The following is a 27237-nucleotide window of genomic DNA, read 5'->3' as shown; positions in this document are numbered from 1 at the left end:
GTCGGCGCCGTCCACACGCTCACTGCGCATGCGCGTCGCGTCGAGGCGATAGCGAACACTCTCTCGCGAGGGGCATTGGATTGGATTCGATTGGCTTGGCTTGGCTTGGATCGGATTGGATTGGATTGGATTTGGATTGGATTGAATTGGATTAAAGTGGATTGTGTAGCGTCATAGCCGCGGCACGTTGCGTCATAGCCGCGGCAGACGCGCTGGGGCCGGCGCATGTGCAGTACTCACTCTTCCGCGGTTTCCTCTCCTTCGGGCGCGCTGCGCATATAACCGGTGTGCCGTTCTCCGGCGAAGCAACATCCGCGCTTGGCTCAAACACCTAAAGTCCATGCCGCTTTACAAGTACGCCAACGTCGCCATCGACTGGGAACGGCTTACGCAGTCCCCTCAACGTATATAAGCGGCGGAGCGCGCGTTCAGAATTCAGTCAAGGGCGTCTTTGTTTGGCTTTCGATTGACGTGACGCTTTGCTTGACTCGAGTAGATGCGACGCATTTACTCGAGTTCCCACGATTGGGAAGATGCGGGCGGGTTTTTTGTTGTTGTTGTGGGTGATTTTGCTGCGAAGTTCGTGCGAGATCTAAAGATTAATGCAGCTAGCGAAAAAATTACTCCCACCTCCCCTCACGGGAACCCCTGTGTAGATGCGACGCATAGGGGGTTCCGTTGTAGTTTCCGTTATATTGATTTTCCCATCGCGTGAAACGTACCGTGAACCCCCTGCCGCAGCTATGACGCAACGTGGCGCGGCTATGACGCAACACAATCCAACACAATTCACTTTATTCCAATCCAATCCAAATCGACTCCAATCCAATCCAATCCAATGCCCCTCGCGAGTGTTCGCTATCAGAGAGGAGAGGGGGTGAGCGGCGGAGAGCGCAGCTCGCGCGGCGAAGAGAATGGGGGAGGGGTGTGGACGGACAACGACGCCGTATGCAGGGACAAGGCGAGTGAATGAGATGCAGTCGCATCTAAAAGCAAAGAAGATGTGTCGTCGTCATCATCTTTATATATGATGACTACGCGAAGGAAGACTACTGTTGTTCACCGAACACAGAAGAAAGTAAAATCGCGTTGATCATTGATATATCAGTGCACATGAACGAATTCCGCACTTTCCTTGCTGGGTGAAATGAAACCCCATGAGGTGTTATGGAGGATGAAATATTTAGAGGCATTCCCAATCCGTCCTGCGTGCTGCATGCCAGGGAAGAAGATAACTGATTTCTTCAAATAAAGTAGCTTTGAAGTAAGCGCAACATTTTTATTTCAGAGTTTTCCCGTCTGCACATGCTTCTACTGCTAACATACGTCATTTTCATTCCTAGGTTTGAACACTGCCTTATAACTGCCAGTTTTTTTTACAGCAATATTCCAAAATAACGAACGATTTTTGATGGCTCCACGCGATTCGTTGTGTCGAAATTTGACTGTATGCAGTGGTTGTTTGTTACCTGCTACGGGCGAGGTCAAATGGATATAAACGTCGCACTTTTATTTCCCGATAACGTCAAACAAATTTAGCTACATTTTTTGCAGAGCGCTATTATTCAAAAAACGCTACCAATATTCTGGGTCGCATAATCTGCCAATGCGGGGCACCAGGCAACTCGAAATATCTGAAAGAAATAACGAAAGGAATGAAATCGAAACAAGCATAAGGAAAAAGAGGAAGTAAAAGTATAGAGAAACAAAGGAGGAAATAAAGCAAGGAAACGAAAGGAAGGAAGGAAGGAAGGAAGGAAGGAAGGAAGGAAGGAAGGAAGGAAGGAAGGAAGGAAGGAAGGAAGGAAGGAAGGAAGGAAGGAAGGAAGGAAGGAAAGAAGAAGGAGAGAAACCTCTATTGGAGCGGAAAATTCTTTTGTGGGTGGCCTTCCTAGACAAGGTAGCCGCGAGTCGTTGCAGCCGCTCTTGCCCAAGAAACAAGGTTAGCCTGTTTCTGTAGCAGACAGCTGGTCAGCTCGCACTCCCACTCCACCAAGAGGGGGGAAGGAATGGGGTATGGGTGGTAGGGGCACGTCGAGACAAAGACATCAACCACCAACGACAATGTTGAAACGTGAAGCTTTCTCGTGTGTGATTCAAATGACAAACTGCCAAAAAAAGAAGCGGCTGGGATCAGAACTCTGTACTACCTACAATCAATGGAGAAGCTCAGACCCGAAGCCCGAAAATCAATGGTCAAAGTTGAAACTGCGTCCAAGTCAAAGTGCAAGTTGAGATGGTGGCCTCACGAGAAAGAATATTTCTCTCGAGAAACCTGAGCGCTCCCCCACGCCTTCCACACAAGACACCTAGTAGAGCAGGCGATACATATCCAAACAGCTTCGAAAGTGTGGAAACGACTCAACCGAATGAACTTTGGCATCATAACGCGGGGGTTCCAGGTTCTATTCCGACGGTGGGAAGCGTTTTTTTTTCGGGCAGTCGTGCAAAGTTGGCTTTCATGTAGTACTTCTTGCCGTGCGCAGAACACCGGACGCCAGAAGTGAGGCATACAAAGGTTCCCTTCCAAACCAGCTCAAAGGTTCACCGTTATGTTCGCTACGAGGTGCTTGCTTTATTGAGTGGCATGGTGCGGTGCTGCCTTCATTTCATGTGCCACGTTCACCTTCCCGGCTCATCACAGTTGTTTGACTGTGACCCTTGCTATACTTGCGCCTATGTCCCGTACTTTCGTTCATGAATTATCAATGGGGACATCTTGCCATTGTTGACGATTTAATATTCGTGGAATTGTTGTACAAGGTTTCAGAAACATGATAAATACTAGCCTTTTCATTATGGCACGTAAATTTGAGGAAGATACCGAAAAGAGCTTGGGAGTTCTGCAAAGACTTTGTTAGCAGGCTTTGTATTCAGTGACTGCTGGTTGTATGCGAAAGATAACATTTTCCTAAGCAGTTTTTAACGTTTTTGAACTGCCTGCCGTTTAAGCGAATCTGTTGGTGATGAGATATTTAGTGGGGATTACCGGTTTTGTTTGCCTAAAGCTGTGGCACGTAACAATTATTTCGCAGAGGGTGCGGAGATTCCAAAAAGGAGTTTGAGACCTGGTACACAGGCTTTCACGATAACAGACACTTCAGACAAGCAGTTCGCTCACTTCAGACATCCATTGGCACGGCACCGGAACCTGTAGTGTTAGCTAGGTGGTCGCTACAACAATACCCCCCTGCTTTTGTGCGATAAGACCTCCTCTTGCTACTCCTGCGGTCCTTCGGGCAGCTTGAATTCGCCCGGATGGCATCCTGGTCACTGGATCATGTCCACTGGAATGTAAACATAAACTACCTGAGACGAGCGTAATTTGGGCCTTATTGGCCCCAATCACATACTTACCCGCTGAAATGTTGAACACAGAGCGCGTAGCGCACGAGTGGCGAAAGTATTTTTCAATTATTTTAATTTATTCCACCTGAAGGATTTACGTAATGACCCGAATGAATTACATAATGGTGGCGTACAAAGTATGATCTACTACTCACCGAACCCGAAACAGCACAAACAAGAGAAAACAAAAAAAGCGTAGTTCTTCACGACTGAGACGTCAGTCTCTGGAGGTGCCACTTTACTGTTTGGGGATATCCCTAACAGTGCCAGCCATACTATCGTTCGGGGCCTCCGAAACGGGGTTCTGCCGCCGGGATATATGCTCTGCCCTCCTGCGCTACATTGAAAATTCCAATAGATTCACTTTATGATTGCAATTGGTCACCCTCGCCTTCATTTTCCAGTTTTCTTTCCTCAAAACTCTTTCGAACCGGTCTAAATTATCTTTTCAAAGCGTCTCGGGATTAGATAAGAATTCCATTTATTTTAACCATCCTCTGTTGATTGGCCGATCCCCTGACTAGGTATGTGCCATATCTAAAGGCGCAACAACAACAACAAGTAAACATTGCGAAAACAATGACGAAAAGAGGGCCTAAATGTAAAATATTAGAATGGGTTTATAGCATTCACTCAGTATGCTACATGTGATTCTTTAGTTTATATGGGAACGTTTTGTGGTTGCTGTACCTGATTATGTTACCGAGTACACGGGTTGAGTTTTATTCCGTTCGGGCAAACACAATTGTTAGTTGTAGAACTGCGGTCGTTCATTGGTCCTTGCGAGGCCGCATGTTAAGCAGGCGGGCGTGTGGCTCGCTGAGGGGATCAACGACAAGTGATGCCATGCTTTCAGCACAAATAAAAAAAAACATATATTCTTTTGACGACACAGCAACACTCGGGAAAAGAACTGGTGACGTGATTGGCAACAAAAAAACAGCACACGTGCCACGCGGAGGAATGACGAACACTGAAGTCCGAACAAAAGTTCGCGCGGAAGGGAAAAACGAGGGGTACGCTCACGTTCCATTCTATGCTACGCTGGGCGGGATGACTTCAATGGAACGTGTGGAACGTCGGTGGAACATTGCCTGTTGAGACGCAGTGTCGCAGGTACAGATTGGTGATGCCCGCGCTAGTGCTTGGCCACTCTAAGCCTCGCCCCGAAACTTGGCCCGAAACATGCCTCCGGTTCTCGACAGCGGGAACAGGCTCCTCGCGTTGCAGCAGAGGCGCCCCAGAACAGCTACCGGGACGATTCTCGGAGCACGGCGCAAGCACGCTCCTGGCTTGCCCTAGAACTGCCTCCCGAGAGGAATCCTTGCGCCCGTTCCTTTAGCGCTGTCTCGTAGCTATCCTCCGCCGGCACACTCGCCTCTCGTGCGTGCCACTCAGCGTGCTCCCGGTAGTCTTCCACTTTCTTATTTTTGACCGCCGGTTTGTTTCCGTCGACTGCTTGCGCGTTGTCGCGGCCGGGGAATGTCAGTCATCACATTCACCCCCCTGCCCGAGAGGTTTGTTAGGGGCAAACAAAACTCGCCCCAGAATGTTAGCACGGCCGTGACGAGACGTATGGAACTGAAGCACGTTCTGTCGTGTCAGACGTTCAAGCGCCAGTAGCACCACTAGCACCAGCACAATAGTACAGTCCGAAACAGTCCAAAACTGTCTCTAACCCAATGAAAGGGAAACCAACAAAAGAAACAGCAGTTGCCTCTCTTAAATACACTCTAAAGAATAAACTGCCTACTTCAAAAAAAGTAGGACAAAGGTGCCCTCTTCCGTGCATACTCTGTCAGTGGCCGGGAAATGTACGGGTTAATGGGCACAAGCAGTCGGTAATACTGCAGGAGTTAAAGAAAATGTCACACCCGCAACTTCGTCGTTGGGTATGTGGCATGTTGACCATTTGGATGGTTTTCTGTTCTCGGCGCTGGGTGAGAGGTGGACGACCACATCGATTGCAACATGCCGAAATGCCTCGATCTCCGCCACAATCTCCCGTAGCTACACAGTGTTTAGGCGCAGCCCTCTGACACATGCGAAACAACTTTGCGAAGCCTGCAATGTCAGCTTGCATCCAAGGCCAATAGAAGTCCTTGAAGATGCGCTCCATGGTTCGCCTGATACCCCTGTGACTGCCGAAGGTTCCTTGATGGGCCTTGTCCAAGACGATGCCTCGTAGTTCCTGGGAGGCGACGAGTTGCTTTCTTCCTGTTCCGGAGGGCAACTGATGCCGTCGATAAAGAATACCAGCAGTCTTCCCGAACTCGATCATCGCGGCGTTGAATGTCACCTGTCTGCCGACCTCGCCGAAAAACTTTCGGAGAGAAGGGTCTTGCTGCTGTAGCGCACATAAGTCAGCAGAGGGGATAGTGCAGGGGCTGTCAACAACGGCAGGTACCAGCGGCATTGTCCTCAGAACCTCGCTTTTTCCTGCGTTGGCACGCATGTGGGCCTTCAACCCTGCTACAGCTGGCGAAGACGATGGAAGTTTCCGACCACGCAGGTCTTCTGGGACGCGGACGCTGCCTTCTCAAAGAACCGTGCTTGCCATTACCGGTTCCTTTTCGTGATGCTTCTCTCGTCTGATTCCGCAGTTATACTCTGGCGAGGCTTGGCGTCGTCGAAACTTGATCGCCGCTTCCATCTCAGAGGAATTTGGTCTAGTCAATGAGCTTGCTGCTTCATCCTGGTTCTCGGGCAGGTTTGCGCCAGCTTCAGCCTGGGGTCCGAGATACGGCCCCTCAAGCAGAAGGCATTCTTCTTGCTGGGCTAGCTTGAACCCGGAGACGTCCACTTCGTCCAACACTCTGCTGGCCGATGGCCCTTCTTATTACATTACAAGCATTAGGGCCTCGTCTTAGGATACTCCTGGCCAGATGGCATGTCGACTTCAGGATGCCTGCCCCATTCGTCTTCTCGGCTTCTTGCCTTGTTGGTGATACCTAGCACTTTAAGGTATTGGTCGGTGGTTCCGACTTGCTGGTCCAGGTTTTTGTAGCCCCTCTCTGAGAAAAATGGCTAGGTTCTCGTGACAGCTGTTGAGAAATTGCTCGGCCGCCATTTTGTCTCGGAGCGTGGCGTGTGTCTGCTCCGTTTTGGCCAGCTCCTGCCAATTTTCAAAGTAGCCGAGTAGGTGGCCCGCAAATTGACGGCCTGTCTCCTTGTTTTGTTGCTTGAACTCTCTAAACTTCCACCTGTAGCCCTCCTCGGTGTACCTGAAAATCTGTAGCAGGGTCTGCTTTAGTTTAGAGTAATTCATGGCATCCTCAGAATATATGCGACCAACGGCACTGAGAGCTTCACCAGTCAAGCACAACTGTAGAGACAGCGCCCACTCGTCTGAGGGTCACCCTTGACTGGTTGCCACCCTCTCAAAACGCTGGATGTATTCGTATTCGTCAAGCTCATCTAGATCCTCGTTAAAGGCAGGAATAAAGTTGTGAGGGCTGTGAACGCCTTGTGCTGCATTAGGCTTGAGGTCGCCTCGCACATTGTTAGAACTCCGCGACCCTTCCTAAAGCCGCAGCTCAAGTTTGACCAGGGCCTGTTCAGTCTCGATGCGCGCTCTGATCTCGGACTCTGTCTTACGGGCCAGTATAGCCGCTTCTTTAGCCGCCTGGCGTTCAGTTGCTCGCCGGTCCCTTTCTTTCGTGCGTTCCTCATCGATCCATTCTTTTAGAGCTGGTCCGAACAGTCCTTACTCCTTGCCGATGGACATCAACTTTTCTAGATCCATCTCGCTTGCCACACCCAATGGCCTGCTTAGTCTGAAGGTGGAGTTAGAGCACGCAGGCCTGTCGCGGACGCCTGAAATTGTGAGGCCGCGTGTTAAACAAGCGGGCGTGCGGCTCACGGAGGAGAATCAACGACAAGGTATGCCATGGGTTCAGCACTTAAAAAAAACACATATTGTTTTCAGGACACAAGAACACTAGGGAAAAGAACTTGTGACTTGATCGGCCGCGAAAAACAGCACACGCGCAACGCGGAGGAATGACGAACACTCAAGTCCGAACCAAAGTTCGCGTGGAAGACAAAAACGAGGGGACACGCTCACGTTCCAGTCTATTCGACGCTGGGTGGGATGACGTCGATGGAACGCGTGGAACGTCGGTGGGACGTCGCCTGTTGAGACGCAGTGGTCGCAGGTACAGAATGTTGATGCCTGCGCTAGCGGCTGGCCACTCCAGGCCTCGCCCGGAATGTTGGCCCGGAACATGACTCCGGATCTCGCCAGCGGGAACATGCACCCTGCGTTGCAGCAGAGGAGCCCCGGAGCAGCTCCCGGGATGATTCTCGGAGCCCGGCGCAAGCACGCTCCTTGCTTGCCCTCGAACCACCTCCCGAGAGGAATCCTTGCGCTCGTTCCTTTAGCGCTGTCTCGTAGCTAGCCTCCGCCGGCATACTCCCCTCTCATGCGTGCCACTCAGCATGCTCCCGGTAGTCTTGGTTGGTTGGTTGGAACCAAACCTCTTTTTCATTGTTCACCGCCGGTTCGTTTCCTTCGTCTGCTTTCGCGTTGTCCCCGCCGGGGGATGTCAGACATCACAATGCTATAGGGGGGCTGTGGTTCATCCAGGATGGAGTTTGCGATGTTTGCAAGTGGACGCGTCGTGACTGTGGGTGATAGAATAAGTGATCGATGAGACCTAGTCGAAAGACGATACGGCCAAATTCAATGACGGCAGTTTCGATTATCTCTTTAGTGTGGTGACGCTAATATAGTTATATTGTGGCGAGCAAATAAAACTGGCGGCGCGGTTTTGTATATATTATTTGCAACTAGTTAATATGATGTGTGTTGTAAGGGGTGAAATATTGAAAAGCATACTCGAGTTTGGGTTGCACAAAAGTCTGGTAAGCTAAGATTTTGATGTCTGGAGAGTATAATTTGAAGTTCCGGCGCATGTATCCTAGTGTGCATGAGGCTGCCGGAGAGAGGGTTTGCACGTGGATTGCTCAGGATTGTGATGATGACATATTTATTCCGAGGTATGTTTATGATGATGTAGAGGTGATCGAGACTACATCAATGCAGCAGGCTCTATGTGCTGCGCGGGTAGATGACGTCATTTTACATTTTGCTTGGCTGTTGAACGAACGAATTTTCCCACCAGATTGTTTAAGGTCATTTTCAACAGCAGTGCGGTCGGCTGGATTACGGTCTGGGTAATATCGAGCGCAAACATGGGCAAAAAGTCTAACCTACTTGATACGTTACTAGGCAAGTCATTGATGTACACTACAAACCGAAGCAGAGAGAGGTAGCAACCCTGGAGGACGCCCGACATTACATCAGAAAGAAGCGAGTCGTAGTAACTAGCGCTTGTGTACTGTTTTTGGTTTGTTAGAATATTTATCTCTGTGGAATAGCATTGAGAGATATTTCATGACCATACATTTAGTAGAATGATTGGTGCTGAAAAAACTTTGGAATGCTTTTAAAAATCGGAATATATGGGGACAGCTTAATGTTTTCGTCCATAGTATATCCTGTGTGAATTCTTCCAATTGAGCTTCGTACGAGGATAATTTGCGGAGGCTATCTTGGTGTTTGTAAAAGAGATTGGTTATAGGTTGTGTATATACAGGGTGATCAAAGTTAAGCCGGCAGGTTTTTTTTTAAATAGGCGCTTCGATGTACCCGAAGACCACGTTTACAGTGAGGTTATGCGCCCAGGGAGACACATATTTAGAAGGTAATAATTGATGTAGGTGGTTTATATAAGTAAAATTGATTAACTTTTTTAGTGGCTGCAGTAACCAGGCATGTTTTTATTAAAATGGTAGACGCAATCATGTTTCTACGCAGTTTCACTGGTCAGTATTCTTCTAGCCCATCCGTAGTCCGGCATATCATACGGCGAAGTTTAATTGCCGTTCGCATGATTACGCATGCTAAAAATCAAGACCGGCGCATAGCTCCTCCTTCTTGTTCTGTGTCTCGATAGCGGTTCCGATTATACTGCAGATTGCGATAACTCCAGCCAAGAATGAATGGGTGCCAGTTATCACTTTTTCCTGTGCCTCCACCCCTTTGTGGAACCAAACCCCGTACACAGCAGGCACGTCACAGAAGCTTGGAGCTTTGGGCCGGTGCAGACTGTCTTGCTTGCGTAATCATGCGAACGGTAATTAAACATCGCCGTTTGATATCTCGGATTAGGGAGGCGCTTGAAGAATTCTCCCAATTGAAACGGCGTAGAAACATATTTGCGTCTATTTTTCCAATACAAACATGCCTGGTTACTGCCGGCACTAAAAAGTTAATTAATCAATTTGCATTAATTAAGCCTCCGAAATCAATTCTTACCTCCTATTTGTGTGTTCCCTGGGCGCATAGCCTCACTGTAGAGGTCGTCTTTGCGTGAATCTAAGCGCCTATTTTTAAAAAACCCTGTCTACTTAACTTTGATCACCCTGTATTAGACTGACGTTATGACGTGTTCAGCAATAGAGCGGGATGCTAGTTTTGAAAACAGGATGGTAGTTGGCTGGCATCGCGCAGCTGCCTGTTCTGAAAATCTGCGTAACCTGAGCATTGCTCTAGTCGTCATGGATTCCTCCGGTTTGAAATGTTTGGGCAAAGATCAAGCGCAGTATTTGGCTTGAGAATGATACGGTAGGCTTTAGCAATCTACTGATTATCTTTCGCGACCGCTCTAGTATGGAATTTGTGATAATTTCTCAGTTTAAATGTTCCTTCTGGGTTGATTTTAATGCTTGGTATTGTTACAGAGGCATAATCGGATAATATTCGGGTACCGTTGCTGAGGTCTTTGGTTTGGTCGCGATGTAGTGGAGAGCATGCTCTAGAATATGTTAGGCTTTGTTAAAAGAACTCATTGGAGGTCGTTGGAAAACGACTTGGTTTAGGAAATGTTTCGTGCATGCGTGACAGCGCTCCAATGCGGTAGAAGTGCAATGCGGTAGATTAGGGGTGCCATTCTTGGGTGCTGGCATACAATGCTGGAGCTCGAGAGAAGCTCGTGATGAACCGACCTCTCACAATCCACGTAACATCAAGGCAATATTTCGAAACGGGGTGATAGGCTTTAGAAACGCGATTCGCCCTGTTTGGTGATTATTAGGGTGACGTTACCGGTTCAGGCCAGTGCGCGCTCTCGCTACACTCTCCAACTGGCTGCTACTGGAGTCACGCAAAACCAACTATTTTACCTTAGGGCGCATTGATTTTATTTACCCCTATTTCACAAGAAAGTTCTTTTATTTTTATTTGAAACTGTAGTATGTGCTTTTCAGCTTGAAAATTTTAGTCCGAATCAGTTTCTGCCGTCGGTGCTAAACAATGCAACCCTGCGACTTTGGGTGACTAGCAAAAAAGAGAGGGGTGATAGAAATGCTCCACATTCAAATTATTTGCGGATCGAGATAACCTCATTGAAAACCTCCGTTTGCGTTACACATAAAAAAATTCCTCATCGTGCTAAAGTTTGCTTACGGGCTTTGAAGGCGAAAGCTTTGCGATACGTGTGAACAACTTCGTTACTGATACATTGTGCTTGCGTATTTTTCGCCGCTTTCACTTCTGTGTCTTTTGGCAGAAATCATTCCGACTGGCTTCTTTCCCGCTATACCGCATTTACATAAGTTTGCTGTCTTCCATTCTTTTACCTTAGAGAGTGAAGTACGTCAGCAAGCAGACTGGCACACGCCACAGGCTCTTTAACAGAGGGTTCCACGCGGATAATGTGCACCTGTGCTACTGACGTGTTGTCAGATCTCGTTGTCATGCCGTATACACTATTCTACAAATTTTACTGTTCGAATTCGGTTTTTCCTCAGAGCACACGCCCCCCATGTGGGCACGTGCTATGATGAGAGGTCTAGCAACAAAAACAACTTTCCAGATTTCTTTCCTCTATTTCATTCTTCCCTCCACCACTCTTGTTCGAAGAAGCTATATACAGTCCCTGGTTTTTTTGTTGTTTGCAATCTCCTCTTTCCCCTTTCTTTGTTCGCCCTCTCTCCGCTCCGGATTACCATCCCCCTGGCGTCATACTGTTACTTGAGGTCTCCATTCCCCCTGTACTCGTTTTGCATGCTTTGCTTACTGTTAGACGGAGACGCTGAACAACGCCCGTTGAAATGTGTAGAGATCTTCTTCGACGTAAAGAAGACAGAAGATCTGTGGCTGCAGGCAATTATTGGCAATGATTTTGGCTCTTCAAAAACTTCAGTATAGTTTTCGCCTGTTGTCATTGTTTATGGCTCCATCTCTGTGGGTTCCATTAATATTGAAAAAGTGTATTCAATTATCCGCACATGCTAGTCGTTTGTTCCTCATAAGCTTCGTGAGGTTAGGCTAGTATGGGTTCTAGGACATGCAGGAATCTCATACAATGAATTTGCTGATCAATTAGCCATTCTGTCTCGTGGTGGCCCAGTAGTTGTGCGGTTTCCAAATGATAGCTTTCTTTAAGGGCGAGATTTAGGCGTTTAAACCTTCTCCAGACTTATCGGCAAGACACCCTTCTCTCTTGTAGGGATTATAACCACCTTCGTCATGCATAGAAGCCAATGTTTTTGGAATCAAGGATGTGCGAGGTAGCGATCACTGAACATCAATGCAACGTTCCTCCATTCAATTTTTATCTTTATAAATCTGGTCTGGCTCCGTTTTCTCAATTCCCTCTCAGCGATGAGCTAGAAAATGCATGACCTTTTTTTTCAATTACCACAGCTTTTCACCAATGTGACGCACGCATCTGGAGTAAACCTTTTGGTGGCTCCACCTTCCGCTATCTACTTCCGGGGATCTGTCACTGGGCGTTTACACCCTAGAAGTTTCCCACAGGGATGTTGTGTCCTACCTTCCCTCTTATGTTGGGGAGGCAGGCCGGTTTTCCTGCTAGCCAGCTAAGCGTTGACATTTCTTTAATTTTTCTTCCTGATTATACTTTCATACTATGCAAAAAAATATTTTGTGTTCTGTGTTTTCTTTTCTAAATTTTGGGATATAAAATAATATAGGTCCATGCCTAGTACCCGCCGGAACGTGCTGCAGTCAAAAGAGTTTTAAGAGCCTGCTTCTGGCGCTGGACGCGCAGCTGCCGGCGCTTCGTTAAGTGGGTCATTTATGGGCTGGTTATGAATCGTATGGTGTAATCCCTATTTAAAGTGCTCCCAGATGGTTTTTTACAGGTTATTTTCTTCTCTGTGAACTGTGTTTCTGGTGTCATATGGAGTAAGATATGCAAGTGTTGCACAGCTGACACCAATTATTTGGTAATTCACACAGGTGGAAAGGACTCAGCTAGTATCTGAAGACATCGACGGCACAGCTGAAGGATTTTTGCGTCGAAAAGGCGCAAGGAAAGTTCCTAATTTTGGACTCTGACTGAAAATGTCCTCTTTGGCGTCGAAGAAAAGTTCTAAGCGCCACGCGCAAGGTAAGAAAATGTACCAGTGACCAGGGAGACATAAAGAAATGGTCTATGGCAGGCTATTTGTAGAAACACTCTTATCGGCGTACTTCGACTGGGTGCTAGCTACCACGAGGGACATCACCACACTAAATTGTCTAGCCGCGTTCGTCTTTTCCGAGCAGGCAACGAGGGGCGTACTGCATAACTACCGAAGACACTCTCACCATCCTACCCGCCCGCCTTGATGACCCTTCCACCCGCACAGGCCAGCACTGATGCAGACACCGAGCGTGTTTTCGTTTATGTCTCAAATAACGAACGTATTTCCTTCTCTCTCTCTCTTATTAAACTTCCGCAATCTGCCACGCCACTTTTAGTGCACTATTAAACACCCGGTTGAGGCAAGAAAAAAGCAGTCGGCTTGTAAAAATAGTGAGCCAATACAACGCGGAAAAGTCGTAGCTATACTGAGATTCCGTTCTGTAGAAGACATTTGTTGCTTTTGGATTCTGACTGAAAATTGAAAATGGGCCGTTCGATGTTGAAGAAAAGGTCTAAAATCAACTCCGAAGGTCAGAATATCTACGAGAAACCCGGGAGACATAAAAGAATGGTCAAAGGCGATCTGTTTATAAAAACATACTAATATAACTTCCGTAATCTAACACGCCCGTTCAGAGATCTACTCAGGACTCCGTGAAGGAAAGTAAAAGGTAGTCGGCATTTAAAACTACTGAGTCAGTACTATGGGAGAAAGTAGAAACTAGAAAGATTAATATTGTTACGTGGCGGCAGGATGAATGACAGGAACAATGGTTGAATGTGAAGCGATATATTTACATGATGGCGTCCATCACAGCACCAAGCAAAGCCAGGCACCACGCGCACAACTTCGTCTTCTTCGTCTTCTCTCCGTGACAATATCTTCAGTTCCACACATAGCTTCAAAAAGAGGAGGGAAACTAACATTATCTGGGACAGCAACGCCATGAGCGTATTTAGGCATCAGCGTATTTAAAGGAGGTGCACAACGGGCTGCATTTTGCTATTCTAATAAATCCTGTACCAGCCCATGTACACCAAGTATTACTAAAAAAACGGCCGGTAACACAACCAGTGGGCAGCAAATTTTTAACCGAACGAGAACAGAAAGAAATGATTCATTTTCAAGGCAGTGTCCACAGTTAGAACCGCGGGGTGTTTGAGCCTTTATTTAGTAGTTAAATAGCCCACGGCTGCACGCTGCCCACAACCAGGTGCAGTGGGCCACCTCTCATGGGAAAAAAGGAAGCGAGAAGCGCACTCGCTCAGTGGTATTTCTTGCTCTATAACAAGAATTCAAGAAACATGCAGGCTAGCTGGTTGGCAGCGCAGCGAAGCTCAATTTCCTCACGCAGGCAATTTCACGGAATCAAGAAGTTCTACCACTACCGGTAAAATGTCGTAATATAGGACGCCCCGCGCGCTTGCGTTACGTCGCTCACGGCTAACGGCAGGAATTGTTGTGTTCCCCAAAAACTCCAAGGATAAAGGCAAGTACACAATTACTATCCCTCGCGTCCAGAACAGCGCGCTGGCCGCAGTGCGCTCAGCCGCAACGAGGCAGGTTTCCTTTTCCGACGTTAGGGAAGCAAGTTGTTCGCGGGAAGATTGGACTTGGTACGCGCAGGACGATGGTTATTTGGAATCAATTGGAAATTCAGTATGGAAGTGGAATCACACTGTTGATTATGATTGGGAAGAGAAAATTGCGGAGCCTGCTAATCATAGCTAAACGAGTAGATCAGTGTTGGGACTTACACCCTCAATTTGGAATGACTCCGGATTTATTCCATCATTACGCGTCCAGGGAATGGAAGGCAAGGTAATAAGCCGTATTTTTAGGCAAGTTGTGCCTGTTTCCAGCTGGGTTCTAAAAGCAGACTGGCTCTTGAAACAGCCAAGTTTGCATAAATCTTATTTGAAATAACTTCTTTTAGGGAGTGTTTTAGGTCTGTGGGGAAACATGTTTGTGGACTACAGAATGGGCTGATGGCTGGGGATCTCTGCTTGGCGGTACTTTTGTGTCGTGTATACGTGAGTTCTAGGAAGCTATTGCAGGACGTGAGAGACACTCCGGAAATGGCTACCTGTGACTTCCTCGTGCGCTGGGGTCCAAGTCAAGTGAATCTAGGAAAAACCCAGCCCTACACATTAGAACAGAAAGTTGAGCCAGTTGTATCTGATTTATGTTTAAAGCGCGAACAGACTATACACAAGAAGAGGACAAAAACGAGTACTCGGGTTGTCAAAAAATGTCCCGCACGCAAGCCTGGAGCTCGTGGCTCGGTCGGGAAGCCAAACAGTAACAGAAGGCGGCGCTGATGGCGCGCTAGCAGTGCGAATGTTGGAGAAGTGAATTGAATTCAGCAAAAACTTTTTGTGGTTACCAATGACAGGGTGAGAATAGCGTGAAAGATGGGTGGTGTTGAGAATGTTGTGTAGCAGGGGGTGCAAGGACTATCGTCTTTCTTCGACGTTTTGAGCCGAGCGAGCAGATACACGACCATTTTTCTACGCAAAATTGGCCTTCAACAGAACGTCGAATATCTGTTGTTCAACTTCCGAATAGCATTTTGCATTTTCTGACCACAAGGTCTCAGAACTTGGCAATAATTCCACCAAACAAGGTCTGGGGATTCAAGCAAAGTCAGCAATGTAACGCTGATAACATTGCGCACGCCCCATATAGTCCCGCAGTTGGTGGGCGTTTGTTGTGTTTGAACAGCTGCTCACAACCTCCAAACTTATTTTATTTGGTCATACGCCTTCGGGTGACACAACGTGACCGTAGTGTTTTAGCCGCATCTTTGTTGAGATAGTAATTTTAATGACAACTTAGAGCCAGTAAGAATAATTCGCCGGGCAACTGAGTGACCCCTTTACAATGTTGTTCTAGAACAGAGCTGCAGACGATAATATCATTCTTTGTAACACGGTTCACATGTCAATTTATTTTTGTGCAACAACATTACCAGTGCTGTGTCGATTCAGAAAACTATTAACCAGGCTCATTCGCATTTGGGTCCACAAATACTTGCGACGTGGAGTGTAACGGCAGTTTTTACTTCGTCGCAGGGCACAACGAAGGATACCAAGGACTCGAGGCATGGCGTTCAATATGGAGGTGTTTGCTTGACCATATTGCATCTTTCCTCTTTACTCTCTGGCAAGGTTTAGGAGTAATATTTCAACGTGGTAAGTTTCTTGTAAACAGATAAAAATATGAACAAACCCTCTGCTATTTTCTGTGACTCCACAGGAAGAGCGTACAAGGACGAGCTCAGCTCTGACTATGCATGTTTTCAAGATGTCACCAGTCACCTTCTTATGTTAGATGTACGGGATGTGTTACGAGGCAAGGAGGAAAGGATGTCTTTAATGACTATGAGAAGTGAGCCTGGCAGCGACCTTAGCTTGCTATTTTATATGAACACGAGGGGCGAAAATTAACCAAGTAATCGAAGACACAAAATTTACCCAAACAATAACAAACGCAGATAAGCATACAGAAACTGAAAGACGCAGGAAACACACTCAGCGCAGTCACATGAGTTAAATTGAGGCAAATGTTCAGAGTTTTTCTCAGGCCGAAGTCACGGAAAAATGACAGATCCACGTCACCCCGCCATTCTAGTGCCATGAACAGATGACGCTTTCTCTTACTCTACTCTGCTCTTGCTAAAGGTATACTTTTTGATATTTTACCGTGTCAGATATTAGAAGTGCTGTGTGTGGAAACACGAGTCGAATTGTATCACGTTCTGTCGAAAACCTGACTCAGCCGAGGCGATTTAGTACCATGTTCAAAAGAATGTATCTCCCCCACTCTTAGTGTGGGTGTACAACTTTGTATTGGTCGAAAGTCTTCTACTTTGCAATCCGCATGGGCTACCAAGAAGCACCGACGTCGTTGACAAAATTACCTACAACGGAGAAAAAAGTTTATTGGGTAAGTATCTAACCCAATGCTCCACCGAAAGCATGCATATAACCGGACAATCCGTTTTAGAGTTCGGCAGTGAAAGGGAAAAAACTGAATTTGAATGTGTTGGTTCGACAATGGTAAGGCTTCATATTAAGGTGGTGATTACTTCTAGTTATGAACGGCGAAACAAATGAGATGTAAGTATTGTCAGACATGCGATAGACTGAGTTAATAAAACAGTAAAGCAATTTCATAGAATGGTTTAGTCGGCGCGTGCGTAGTGTGGTGAGTTCAAGAGAAGACAGGGCAAGGGAAGGTGAAAAGTAGCGGTCATAGCGATTACAAATAAATATAATGGCTTTTTTAATGGCCTCGATTCTATCCATTTCACCCTGCTGTGTGGGTTCCATACGGGGCATGCGTAGTCAAGTACAAGACGAATTAGTGTTTTATACATTAGTAATTTAGTGATTTCTGGGAATTGGGACAGTGTTCGTGTTAAATAACCTAATATTTTAAAGATTTTGTGCGGATAAAGTTAATATGCTGAGACCAAGATAGATTGCTGGAAAGAACGACAACAAGATATTTGTTATCTGTTACTTTTTTAAGGTGGATCCGTTAAACGAGTGCGTGAAGCAGGAAGGGGACTTACAATTCGTGAAAGACATAAGCACGGATTTGTTAAAATTGATACTCATTTGGCATGTTGCACACCGTTCACAAAATTTAGTGAATGAGTCATTTACACGATGATGAGCTTCAGGAGAGTCAATGGGTTCATACAAATACAATGATCCGCGTACAGACAAATTTTAGAAGCGACGTTATTAGGCAAATTGTTTATATACAGCAGAAACAGTAACGGGCCAAGTACAGAACCTTGTGGAACGCCTGAACTAACACTAACAAAGTCGGAGTCAGTCGAGTTATAACAAACGTATTGCGAGTGCTCAGAAAGAAAATTAGAAATCCAAGTAAGTAGTTGTGGGTTGTTTACTATGGTGCTTAAGTTACATAGTAATTTAGAGTGAAGTACAGTGTCGAAGGCTTTTGAAAAGTCAGTGAATAGTGCGTCAACCTGATTACCAATGTCCATGACACTACTAATGTGCACGACTTCGGTTAGCTGCGTAACAGTCTGAATCCATTTTGGAAGTTAGACAAAAGATTGTTAGATTCGAGACATGCAATAATATGTTTGTAAATATTATGCTCTAATGGCTTGCAAGAATGAGGGGTAAGAGAGATGGGCCTGTCATTGCTGAAAACTTGCTTGTCACCAGATTTATGTAAAGGTACTATTTTGCCATTTTTGAAGATCTGGGAACGGGACCAGATTTTACGGATATATTGAAAATTATTGTAAGGTATTGAGAGATCCAAAGAGAGTAGCGAACCAGAAACATGTTAAGTATACCGTCGGGTCCATAACATTTTTAGTGTCCAAATTAAGTATGAGATTTAACCAGCCCTCTTCTGTGATCACTACATCGCGTATTGGAGATGTTGGATTCGAGGTGGGTAAAGAAGGAACAACAAGATTGTCGACTGTAAAGACAGACTGAAGGTACGAGTTAAAAGTGTTCGAAATTTCCGCTGGATCATCTACGATTCTGTCGTTTATTTTGAAAGAATGGCAGGAAGCATCGCGGGGCCGTACCGAGCGCCAGAACTTGTGGGGATTGTCGGGCGGATAGTAAACGTTGCAGTTGAACATGAAAAAATAAATCTTTAGCTATATTTTGCTGCTCTCGATGTTTCCTCTTGGCCTCAGTAAACCTGATAATAATTTCTGAATTGCTAGATGATTTGCAGCGCCGAAGTCTCCGGACTTTACGAGATAAGTGTAAAAGATCTCGGTTCATCCAGGGAACATCAGTGTTTTTCGTTTTAGTCTTTGTAGGTATAAACTCTGAAATGCATGTTTTTATTAGCTTTTCAAACGTAGGCGTTAGTGTATCAATGTCACCTGAAGCGCTGAGTAGCCGAAATGTATCGTAGGCATAGGCCAAAGCATCTAAAACATAAAGGTCATCCGCACGTTCAATGTCAGGAAACAAAGTGAAAACATCGCGGTTTATTCATTACGCATGCAAGCGAAACGAGAACAGCCTGATGGTCAAACAGGTCATCAATAATTTCGAAGTTAAAGCCTTTATCCGAAAGGGCGGAGCTTAAAACTAGGAGATCGAGAACAGCATTCAACGTGGTGGCACCAGGAGAAATTTTAGTTAAGCCGAAAGATACGGTAAGCCTATAAGTTCTCAGCAAATAATTATTTCGCGACCATCACACGTAAGGGAAGGCCAGTGGATTCCTGGCACGTTAAAATCACCCATGCAAATAAAGTTCGATGCACTAAAATTGCGCTCGTACATGTAGTTATTAAGGATCTGTAATGTTTCAATAGTCGATGAAGGAGGCCGATAGAAAACGCTAATGACAATTGCACATTTGTCGAGGCAAATCTTGCACCAAGCAGACTCGGTGTCGGCGGGGCCTGGAATCACAGCAAATTTTAAGTGCGAACGAATGAGAAGAGCAACTCCACCCCCTTTCCCCACGAGTCGATCGGTGCGAACTGCTGTGTACCTTGGGGGAGTGAACTCGGAATCGAAAATGCCATCATGTATCCACGCTTCGGTTATGCCGATGACGTGAGGCGAATACGCTGAAACAACGGAGAGAAGGCTAGATAATTTTTTATTACGCTGCTAGCGTTTAAATTTTGAAGAACGAACTTTTCATTCTTGCCGGGATGACGTCAACCGGACATAAAAGGCGCTGCTGCCGGGGAGGGTTCACCAAGAGGGGAACGGAGTTCCCAACCGGATGCAGCCGAGAAGGGCATTGGATCGGAATTATTTGGCAAACTAGGTGCTTTGACAAGGGAATTCAGTGTTTCATCCCAGCAGTACCGCGCTTTGTTTATTAGAATGTAATCAAACCTCAAGCTAGTAAAATACCCTATAGCACGAAATGAAGCCGCGCCGCAGCGTCCCACGTTTGTTTATGCAGAGCACGAACTCGTGGAGAGAAATCTTCGTTAATTGAAATTTTATTTCCTTTAAGCTTTGCAACTTTCTAAAATATGATCATTTTATCCCGATAATCAAGGAGCTTAACTATAACAGGACGGGAACGATCTAGTTGCTGTCTGCCGAGTCTGTGACAACGTTCAATCTGAGAACATTCAATCTGCAGCATTTCAGTAAAAAACGACGCAATCTAAGTTGCCAAACAACCACCGTTTTCGAAGGCTTCCTCTGTCAGCCCATTACATACGATATTGTAGCGCCGTGACCAATTTTCAGGAACATCAATTATTGAAGTGAGTTTGGCAATGCATGCGTTAGCCGACGCTATCTGGGAGCGGAACCCGATAGAACCAGAGTTGGAGTTGGAACCTGTGGAAGCTTTTTCCATAGCACATACTCGAAACTCAAGTGCATCAAATCGGTTGTCAAAACGGAGCCTAACTTCAGCAGTATCACTTGCGATTTGCTGCTGAGTAGCCAGCAGTTGGGAAAGCATAGCAGCGACATCAGGTTTATCTGATATTGTACCATCAGCTAATCGGGAACGTGCACCGAGCTCAGCGGTCGAAATAGAATTGCCAAAGGAACGAGTAGCGGGGCGAGTGTTAAGTTGCCGGTTTTTAGTTCCAGGCGCAGGTTTGGAAGGGCCGGGATTAAGTTCGACGTTACCACACAATAAAAGAGTGTTAAAGTAAAACAGTACATCAGAACATGACAAAATAAACACTTCTGGGCAGAGCAGCAGCAATAAAAAAACGGTCGTCGCTAAGGACTACGTACACCTCAGGAAAGTAACATACCTGCGTCAAAAGAAGGCATCGTGGCCGTTTCCTTTATAGCTTCGCTGCGGGACGTCACATGCCGTGCGTTGGCGATGATTGGATGATCGATGATTGCGTTGAAGGAGAGGGTGGAGTGGAAACTTCGGTAAGGCACACGGGTGGACAAATCGCAACTATCGCGCACGGGGGCGATAGGAAAGTCCAGGTGCGTGCCGCCAACGAAGACCACATGACCCTCCAGGCAGAATTAAGGCAGAAGGCGATGCAGCGCTCAAACCAGGAACGGCACTAGCGCAGAGCGGGGATCCGATCAAGCTGACAAGGAGCTCCGTCAAAAAAAGGCGTCGTTTTAGCATAGTGTCCTCGTTGATGCCACTATGCCCTTGGACGGAGGCAAGGGCTGATGACTGATTCCTCGAAACCGCCAATTTTGCTTTTGTACTGAAATGCCTTTTAGGTTCTTATTTCTTCTGTAAGTAACTCTTGTGGCTTCTGGGAACGTCTTTTTAAGTCGGTCATTACTGGGTAGAACGAGGTAGTATTTCCGCAGGATGTTGTTTATGGTAGGGAGCGCGTTTGAGAATTTGGTTATTAAGGCTTGTGGTTGGGCGCTTTCGTTTTGACGTTATTTCTTGAGCACTTCATCCCTTTCTAGCTTAGATGCTCTTTCGTAAGCCATATCCAGTGAGTTGACCGGGTGATTCCTGCTTGCCAGGGTGGACTTTAGTTCATTAAGGTGTTTTATATAGTCTATGGTATCACTGCATAATCTTCATAGGCTGGTAGCCTGTCCTACAAATATACCTTGTTTGCAGTGTCGTGGGTGATGACTAGTGTAGTCTAGGTACTGTTGCCTGCCCGTTGGTTTTCTATAAAGCGTGGTTTCAATTTACCATTGTCAAGAACAACAGTGGTGTCTAGGATGTTCACTTGTTTATCCGAGTTCTGGCAGGAGAACCCAATGGTCGGATGCGAAGAATTAGGATGAGAAATGAAACTTTCTAGGGATGTGTGGCTGTGCTCCCAAATTATGAAGATGTAATCTTTGCATCGAAGGAAAACCTTCGGTTTAAGGATGAAAGACTCTGAGAGGGAAGCTTCAAGTCGTCAAATAAAAATGTTGGCGTAGGTGGGTGCGAAAGGGATCACTTGGGACAACTTGAATGGGACAACTTGAAGTTTCCCTCTTAGAGTCTTTCCTACTCAAACCGAAGGTTTAACTTCGACAAATGAATGGCATCTTCATAATTTGGGAGCACGGCCGCACAACCCTAGAAAGTTTCATTTCGCATCTTCATTCTTTGCATCCGATCATTAAGTTCTCATGCCAGTACTCGGATAAACAAGTGAACTTCCTAGACACCACTGTTGTTCTTCACAATGGTAAATTGAGAACGACGCATTTTAGGAAACCAACGGAGAGGCAAAAGTACCTAGACTACACTAATCATTACACACGACACGGCAAACAAGGTATCTTTGTAGGACAGGCTACCAGACTAAGAGTATGCAGTGATAACATAGACTATATAAAACACCTTAATGAACTAAAGTCCACTATGGCAAGCAAGAATCACCCGGTAAGCTCACTGGATATGGCTTACGAAAGACCGTCCAAGCTAGAAAGGGACGAAGCGCACAAGAAACCACGTCAAAATGAAAGCGCCCAACCACAAGCCTTAATAACCAAATTCTCAAACGCGCTCCCTACCATAAACAACATCCTGCGGAAACACTATGACCGACTTAAAAAGACGTTCCCAGAAGCCACAAGAGTTACCTACATAAGAAATAAGAACTTAGAAGACATTTTAGCACACGCCAAAATTGGCGCTTTCGAGGAACCAGTCATCAGCCCTTGCCCCCATCCTAGATGCAAGACCTGCCAACATCTGCAGACGGATTGCATTGTCAATAGCACTGCCAGCCAATACGTTCACAAGATAAAGTCAAGCTTCATGTGCAATTCTTCTAACATTGTATATATGCTAGTATGCTCATTCTGTCAAAAGCAGTACATTGGGGAAACGAGCCAATCTATGAACTTATGCCTGAATGGACATCGAGCCGACACTCATAACAGTGCCCCCATAGCAGTCGCGCAACGCTTCAACCAGCCAAACCACAGTTTTGATGATCTCAAGCTCTATATTCCGCAGTCAAACTTTAAGTCTCCAAGGGACCGGAAATACAGAGAATCGTACTTAATCCATAAATTCAATTGCCTGGAGACGGCTGGAATCAATGCTTCGAAAGGCAGCTTAGAAAACTTACGTTATCTGAATCGACAAGAAAAATAATGCTCTTACAAAAAGTGGTCATCTACATTCGCAACAACCCTGCCTGCCCATCCCCAAAGCTGTTACTTCAATACAATTTCTGTCCTTTTTTTTCCTCCTGTCTTGCTCCTAGCCGATTTTGATATACCACGAGCACTCGCCTCCCTCGACCTTCGGCATTTCGTCTTACTACGTGCTTTACAACCACACACGCAAACCGGAAAAAGTAAAAAAGAAAGAAACAGGGAAGAAGTCCTTGAATATTCTGCAAAGTTCCCGTGGATTGTGCCTGCGCATACCCCTTCTGTTCTTCTACTAACACTAGCCTCCATACCCGGAATTCTTCGGACTATAAGGGCTGTCGTTGTTTATGAGTTTTCTCTCTTACACACAGTTCAGTAACCTTCCAATTGCACCCTCAAGACGCCCCTTTCGGCCCCAAACTTCCCGGAAGGCTCCTTTGACGTCGCCCGGCATCATCGCAGCCCAGCTTAAATAATCCCCCGGGTTCCCCCGAACCTCTCGTAGTCTTCCCTCTTTCGTAGTCGTAACGTTGGTACAGGTCCGAGGCAGCTACCTTCTCCAAAGTAGTATTTCCACACACACACACACACACACACACACACACACACACACACACACACACACACACACACACACACACACACACACACACACACACACACACACACACACACACACACACACACACACACACACACACACACACACACACACACACACACACACACACACACACACAGACACACACACACACACACACACACACACACACACACACACACACACACACACGCACACACACACACACACACACACACACGCGCACACACACACGCACGCACACACACACACACACGCACACACACACAGACACACACGCACGCACGCACGCACGCACTCACGCGCGCGCACACACACACACACACGCACGTACGCACGCACACACACACACACACGCACACGCACAAGCACACGCACACACACACACACACACTTTCCTGTGTGTGTGTGTGTTTCCTGGATTCCTTATTGCCAGTGCTTTTCGGCTGTGTTTCAGGTGTACTGGAAAGTGAAAGTGTATATATATCAGGGTGTCGAGCCGGAACCGAACGGAACCGAAAATACTGAACCGATATTTTTGCTGGAACTGAACCCGAACCCGAAACGTTATTTTTGAGCACGCTGAACCTGAACCGAAACTGAACCGAAAAAAGAAATCACCATTACCGGTTCATGCCGAAGCGGCTCGACCCTACGTTGTTGATATTGCACAGCCAATGCAAGCCAGGCCTTTTTTCTTACACGTGCCATCATCTTCGTACCCGCTCGGGCACTTTCGCCTCCAGACAGTTGAACACTATCACGCCCTATTTAACAACTAGGCAAATGAATGAGCACCAATGTAGCAATGGTCTGTTGCTTGTGGAAACGCGATCGTAGTGCGAGTTGACCAAACGAAATGTCATGGTCGGCAGCTTGCAGGGAATATAAAAGGACGTTGCCCTTTCGTAGCTGAGCAAACAGGCTGCAAGAGTGTCCACTGCGCAACAGCGAAAGCCCACACCCGATGTGTGCAAACTTTTTGCACTTCATGATTTTTTCATTTTGCACTTCATGTCATGAAAGGACCGACACCTGCAAATTAGTAATACTTGACAACTGTGACTGCAGGAGCTGCTCAGTGGCTAAGCCCTTTGCTGCTGACCAGAAGTGCCCTCGATCTCCCTTCCCCACGACCGTTTTTCTGAAGTAGATGGAAATCGAGAACCTCCGTGTATCGAGATTTTTATTCACGTTGAATATCACGAGCCGGTTAAAATAGGTCTGCCGGCCTGCAACATAAGCTGCGCCTTGGAGCAGAGATATAGCACGGTGCATAAAATGCGCCAGTTTTTTTAAATGTGTTTAAACGGAAAACAACCACAAAAAATGGCGAATCACGTTTTTTTTAAATATTACGCAAAAAGTAAGGAAAACCGAATAAGTAAAAAAGCAACAATACATGAACATTGCTCTATACATTTCTTTGCCCTGCCTTTCACAACGAAACGTGTCATCAATGCGAAGGAAGTGAGTTTCGTGGTCAGTTTTCTGTGGACAGTACAGTGGACAAGTTCCGTTTTTTACAGATACAAAGAACGACAGATATGTCAGGGAAAACTGTTAAGGTGCGCACTTAATCCCTTGGCAAGAAACTGCAGCCCTTGACATTGTTTTGGAAGCAGAAACAGTAATAAACTAGATGACATGTGTAGAAAGGCAGGCCAGTACATCACACTGCCCCATTCACCCAGCGATCATCTTTTCTGCTTGTTCTGCAGTATTTATGTATTTATTTATTTGTTTATTTATTTAAGAATACTGCAATCCCTACTAGGGATTTTCGCAGAGTGGGTTGCATGAATTACATGAATGCTCAATATGCAAACAAACAAATTTTCAAAGCAGGCAGATAGAAAACACACAGAAATAAAAGTACGCACAAAGCAACTCAAAATATACAAAAAATTCCAACGTTTGTGGGGACAGAGATGAATTGGCATGTTAGTTAAACGCTGTTGTTGAGGCTAGAAGAAATCAATGTCAACGATGGCTGTAAAACTTCTGTGTTGGTTAGTTTGTTCCAGTCGTTTATAGTTCGTGGAAAGAAGGAATATTTAAAGCAGTTGTTACGGGTTGCATAAGGTGTTATTGTGCCCTCATGCCTTTTTCGAGTTGCATATCCGGACGAAAATGAAAGAACTTCAGAAATGTCTGTCTTGTAATATCCCTTTTGTGACAAGTGTGTGGCGCCCCCCATCCCTGATATTCGTTGGCCGCTAAGTTCAGTGGCCCCACCAGGCTCGGTGGGCAACCTTGTGTGTGGCCGGGCAATAAACACCTCCGAGGACGGCGGCTCGGGGGTCAGTCACCGTCACCACCAGCACGCTGCATGTCGTCTCTCGGCTGGAGGGTACCCCTACCCTCCCAGGTTCACGAACGCGGGACTAAATCGTGACACTGGCGACGACGATGGGATACGTCGCCACTGAAGCCACTCGTCGCCATTGACACTGGCGACGAGGGAAGAGGCCCGCGGAGCGGCCGAAGCCACCGAGAACGCCGAGACACCGCCCCCTCGAGCCAGCCGCCATTACGCCATGCCGCTGTACGGGAGGCTCGAGCCGTTCGAGGGTGAAGGGTCCGCCTGGCCGGTCTACGAGGAGCAAGTCGGCGTGTTTTTCCGGGCGAACGACACACCCGAGGCAAAACAGCGCGACATCTTCCTGGCCAGCTGCGGGACCCGCGTCTTCGCTCTCCTGCTCGACCTGCTCAAGCCGGCCACGCCGCACGACAAGTCGCTGGGTGAGCTGCTCGCTACGCTACGCTCGCACTACAGCCCGGCTCCGTCGACGCTAATGGAGCGTTTTCGCTTCAATAACCGGAGCCGCCGAGACGGAGAGACGCTCGGGCAGTTCGTCGCAGCGCTGCGAGGGTTGGCGAGCGGCTGCGCCTTCGGGGAGCAGCTCGACTCGCTGCTCCGGGACCGTTTCGTCTGCGGCATCAACGACCCCGCCATGCAGACGCGACTCCTGGAGCTTCCCGACCCCTCGTTGGACGACGCCGTGAAGGCAGCGCTGGCGATGGAGGCTGCGGCCAAGGACGTGGGCGAGCTAGCACGTGCGGCCGGCTCACCGTCGGCGGAGGCGGCGGTGAACAAGATGGCGGCACGGCATGGCAGGTGCAGTCGCTGCGGTGGTGACCACCCCCCTTCACAGTGCCAGTTCGCGGAAGCGGAGTGCTTCGCGTGCGGAAGAACTGGGCACATTGCTCGGGCGTGCCGAGGGGGGACGACGGCGGACGGACGGAAGCAGCAGCCGGCGTCGAGCACAGGTTCCGCGCCAGCCCACGGCCGAGGGAGTCGGCGCAAGGGTAGGCGGCAGGGGCGTGCGGCAGCAGCTTCGGGTGCAGCGGCTGGGCTTCACGTCGTGGCCGAAGACCCGCAGATGTTCGACATGTGGCACGCGGCCACAGTGCAGCCGCCGGTGCCACCATACTGGCTGACCGTCGAAGTCTGCGGGCGCCCCATCTCCATGGAGCTGGACACAGAGGCCAGTGTGTCTGTCATGGCCGGGAAGGTATTCAGACGCACCTTCCCTGGCGTGGCCGTCGAGGCGTCGGGCGTCATGCTGCCAGCTACTCCGGACAGCTCGCCCAAGTCGAGGGTAAAGCACAGGTCAGCGTCCGCCTTGGCGACAGGGAGGCCACCCTTCCCCTGTACCTGACCAAGGGGCCGTCACCGACGCTGCTGGGCCGGAACTGGATCCTGGCGTTGGGCGTGAGGCTGCCGGAGTACCAGGAAGCAGTGCATGCAGTGGCAGACGGCCCGAGCCTCCTGACCAAGTTCGAGGCCCTGTT

The 27237-nt window shown here is 47.3% G+C and overlaps 1 protein-coding gene across 3 annotated transcripts in view; it reads left to right on the top strand.

The window, feature by feature from the left end:
- The window catches only part of LOC144139465 (uncharacterized), a 68995-nt gene that overhangs the window by 11565 nt on the left and 30193 nt on the right, over positions 1-27237 (top strand). For all 3 annotated transcript variants that reach the window (XR_013316220.1, XR_013316219.1, XM_077671800.1), the window contains exons 2-3: positions 12620-12770; positions 15864-15983. Coding sequence is in view for 1 of the 3 variants with exons in the window: in XM_077671800.1 (XP_077527926.1) it covers positions 12725-12770; positions 15864-15983 (166 nt within the window). In the remaining 2 variants the exon portion in view is untranslated. The remainder of the gene's footprint in view (positions 1-12619; positions 12771-15863; positions 15984-27237) is intronic.

The sequence above is a fragment of the Haemaphysalis longicornis genome, unplaced genomic scaffold (assembly GCF_048455015.1).
Source record: "Haemaphysalis longicornis isolate Haplotype H1 unplaced genomic scaffold, Haemaphysalis longicornis Haplotype H1 scaffold_5, whole genome shotgun sequence".
Taxonomy (NCBI): Eukaryota; Metazoa; Arthropoda; class Arachnida; order Ixodida; family Ixodidae; genus Haemaphysalis; species Haemaphysalis longicornis.
The sequence above is the reverse complement of the archived record's forward strand: the minus strand, read 5'-3'. Positions and strand labels throughout refer to the sequence as shown.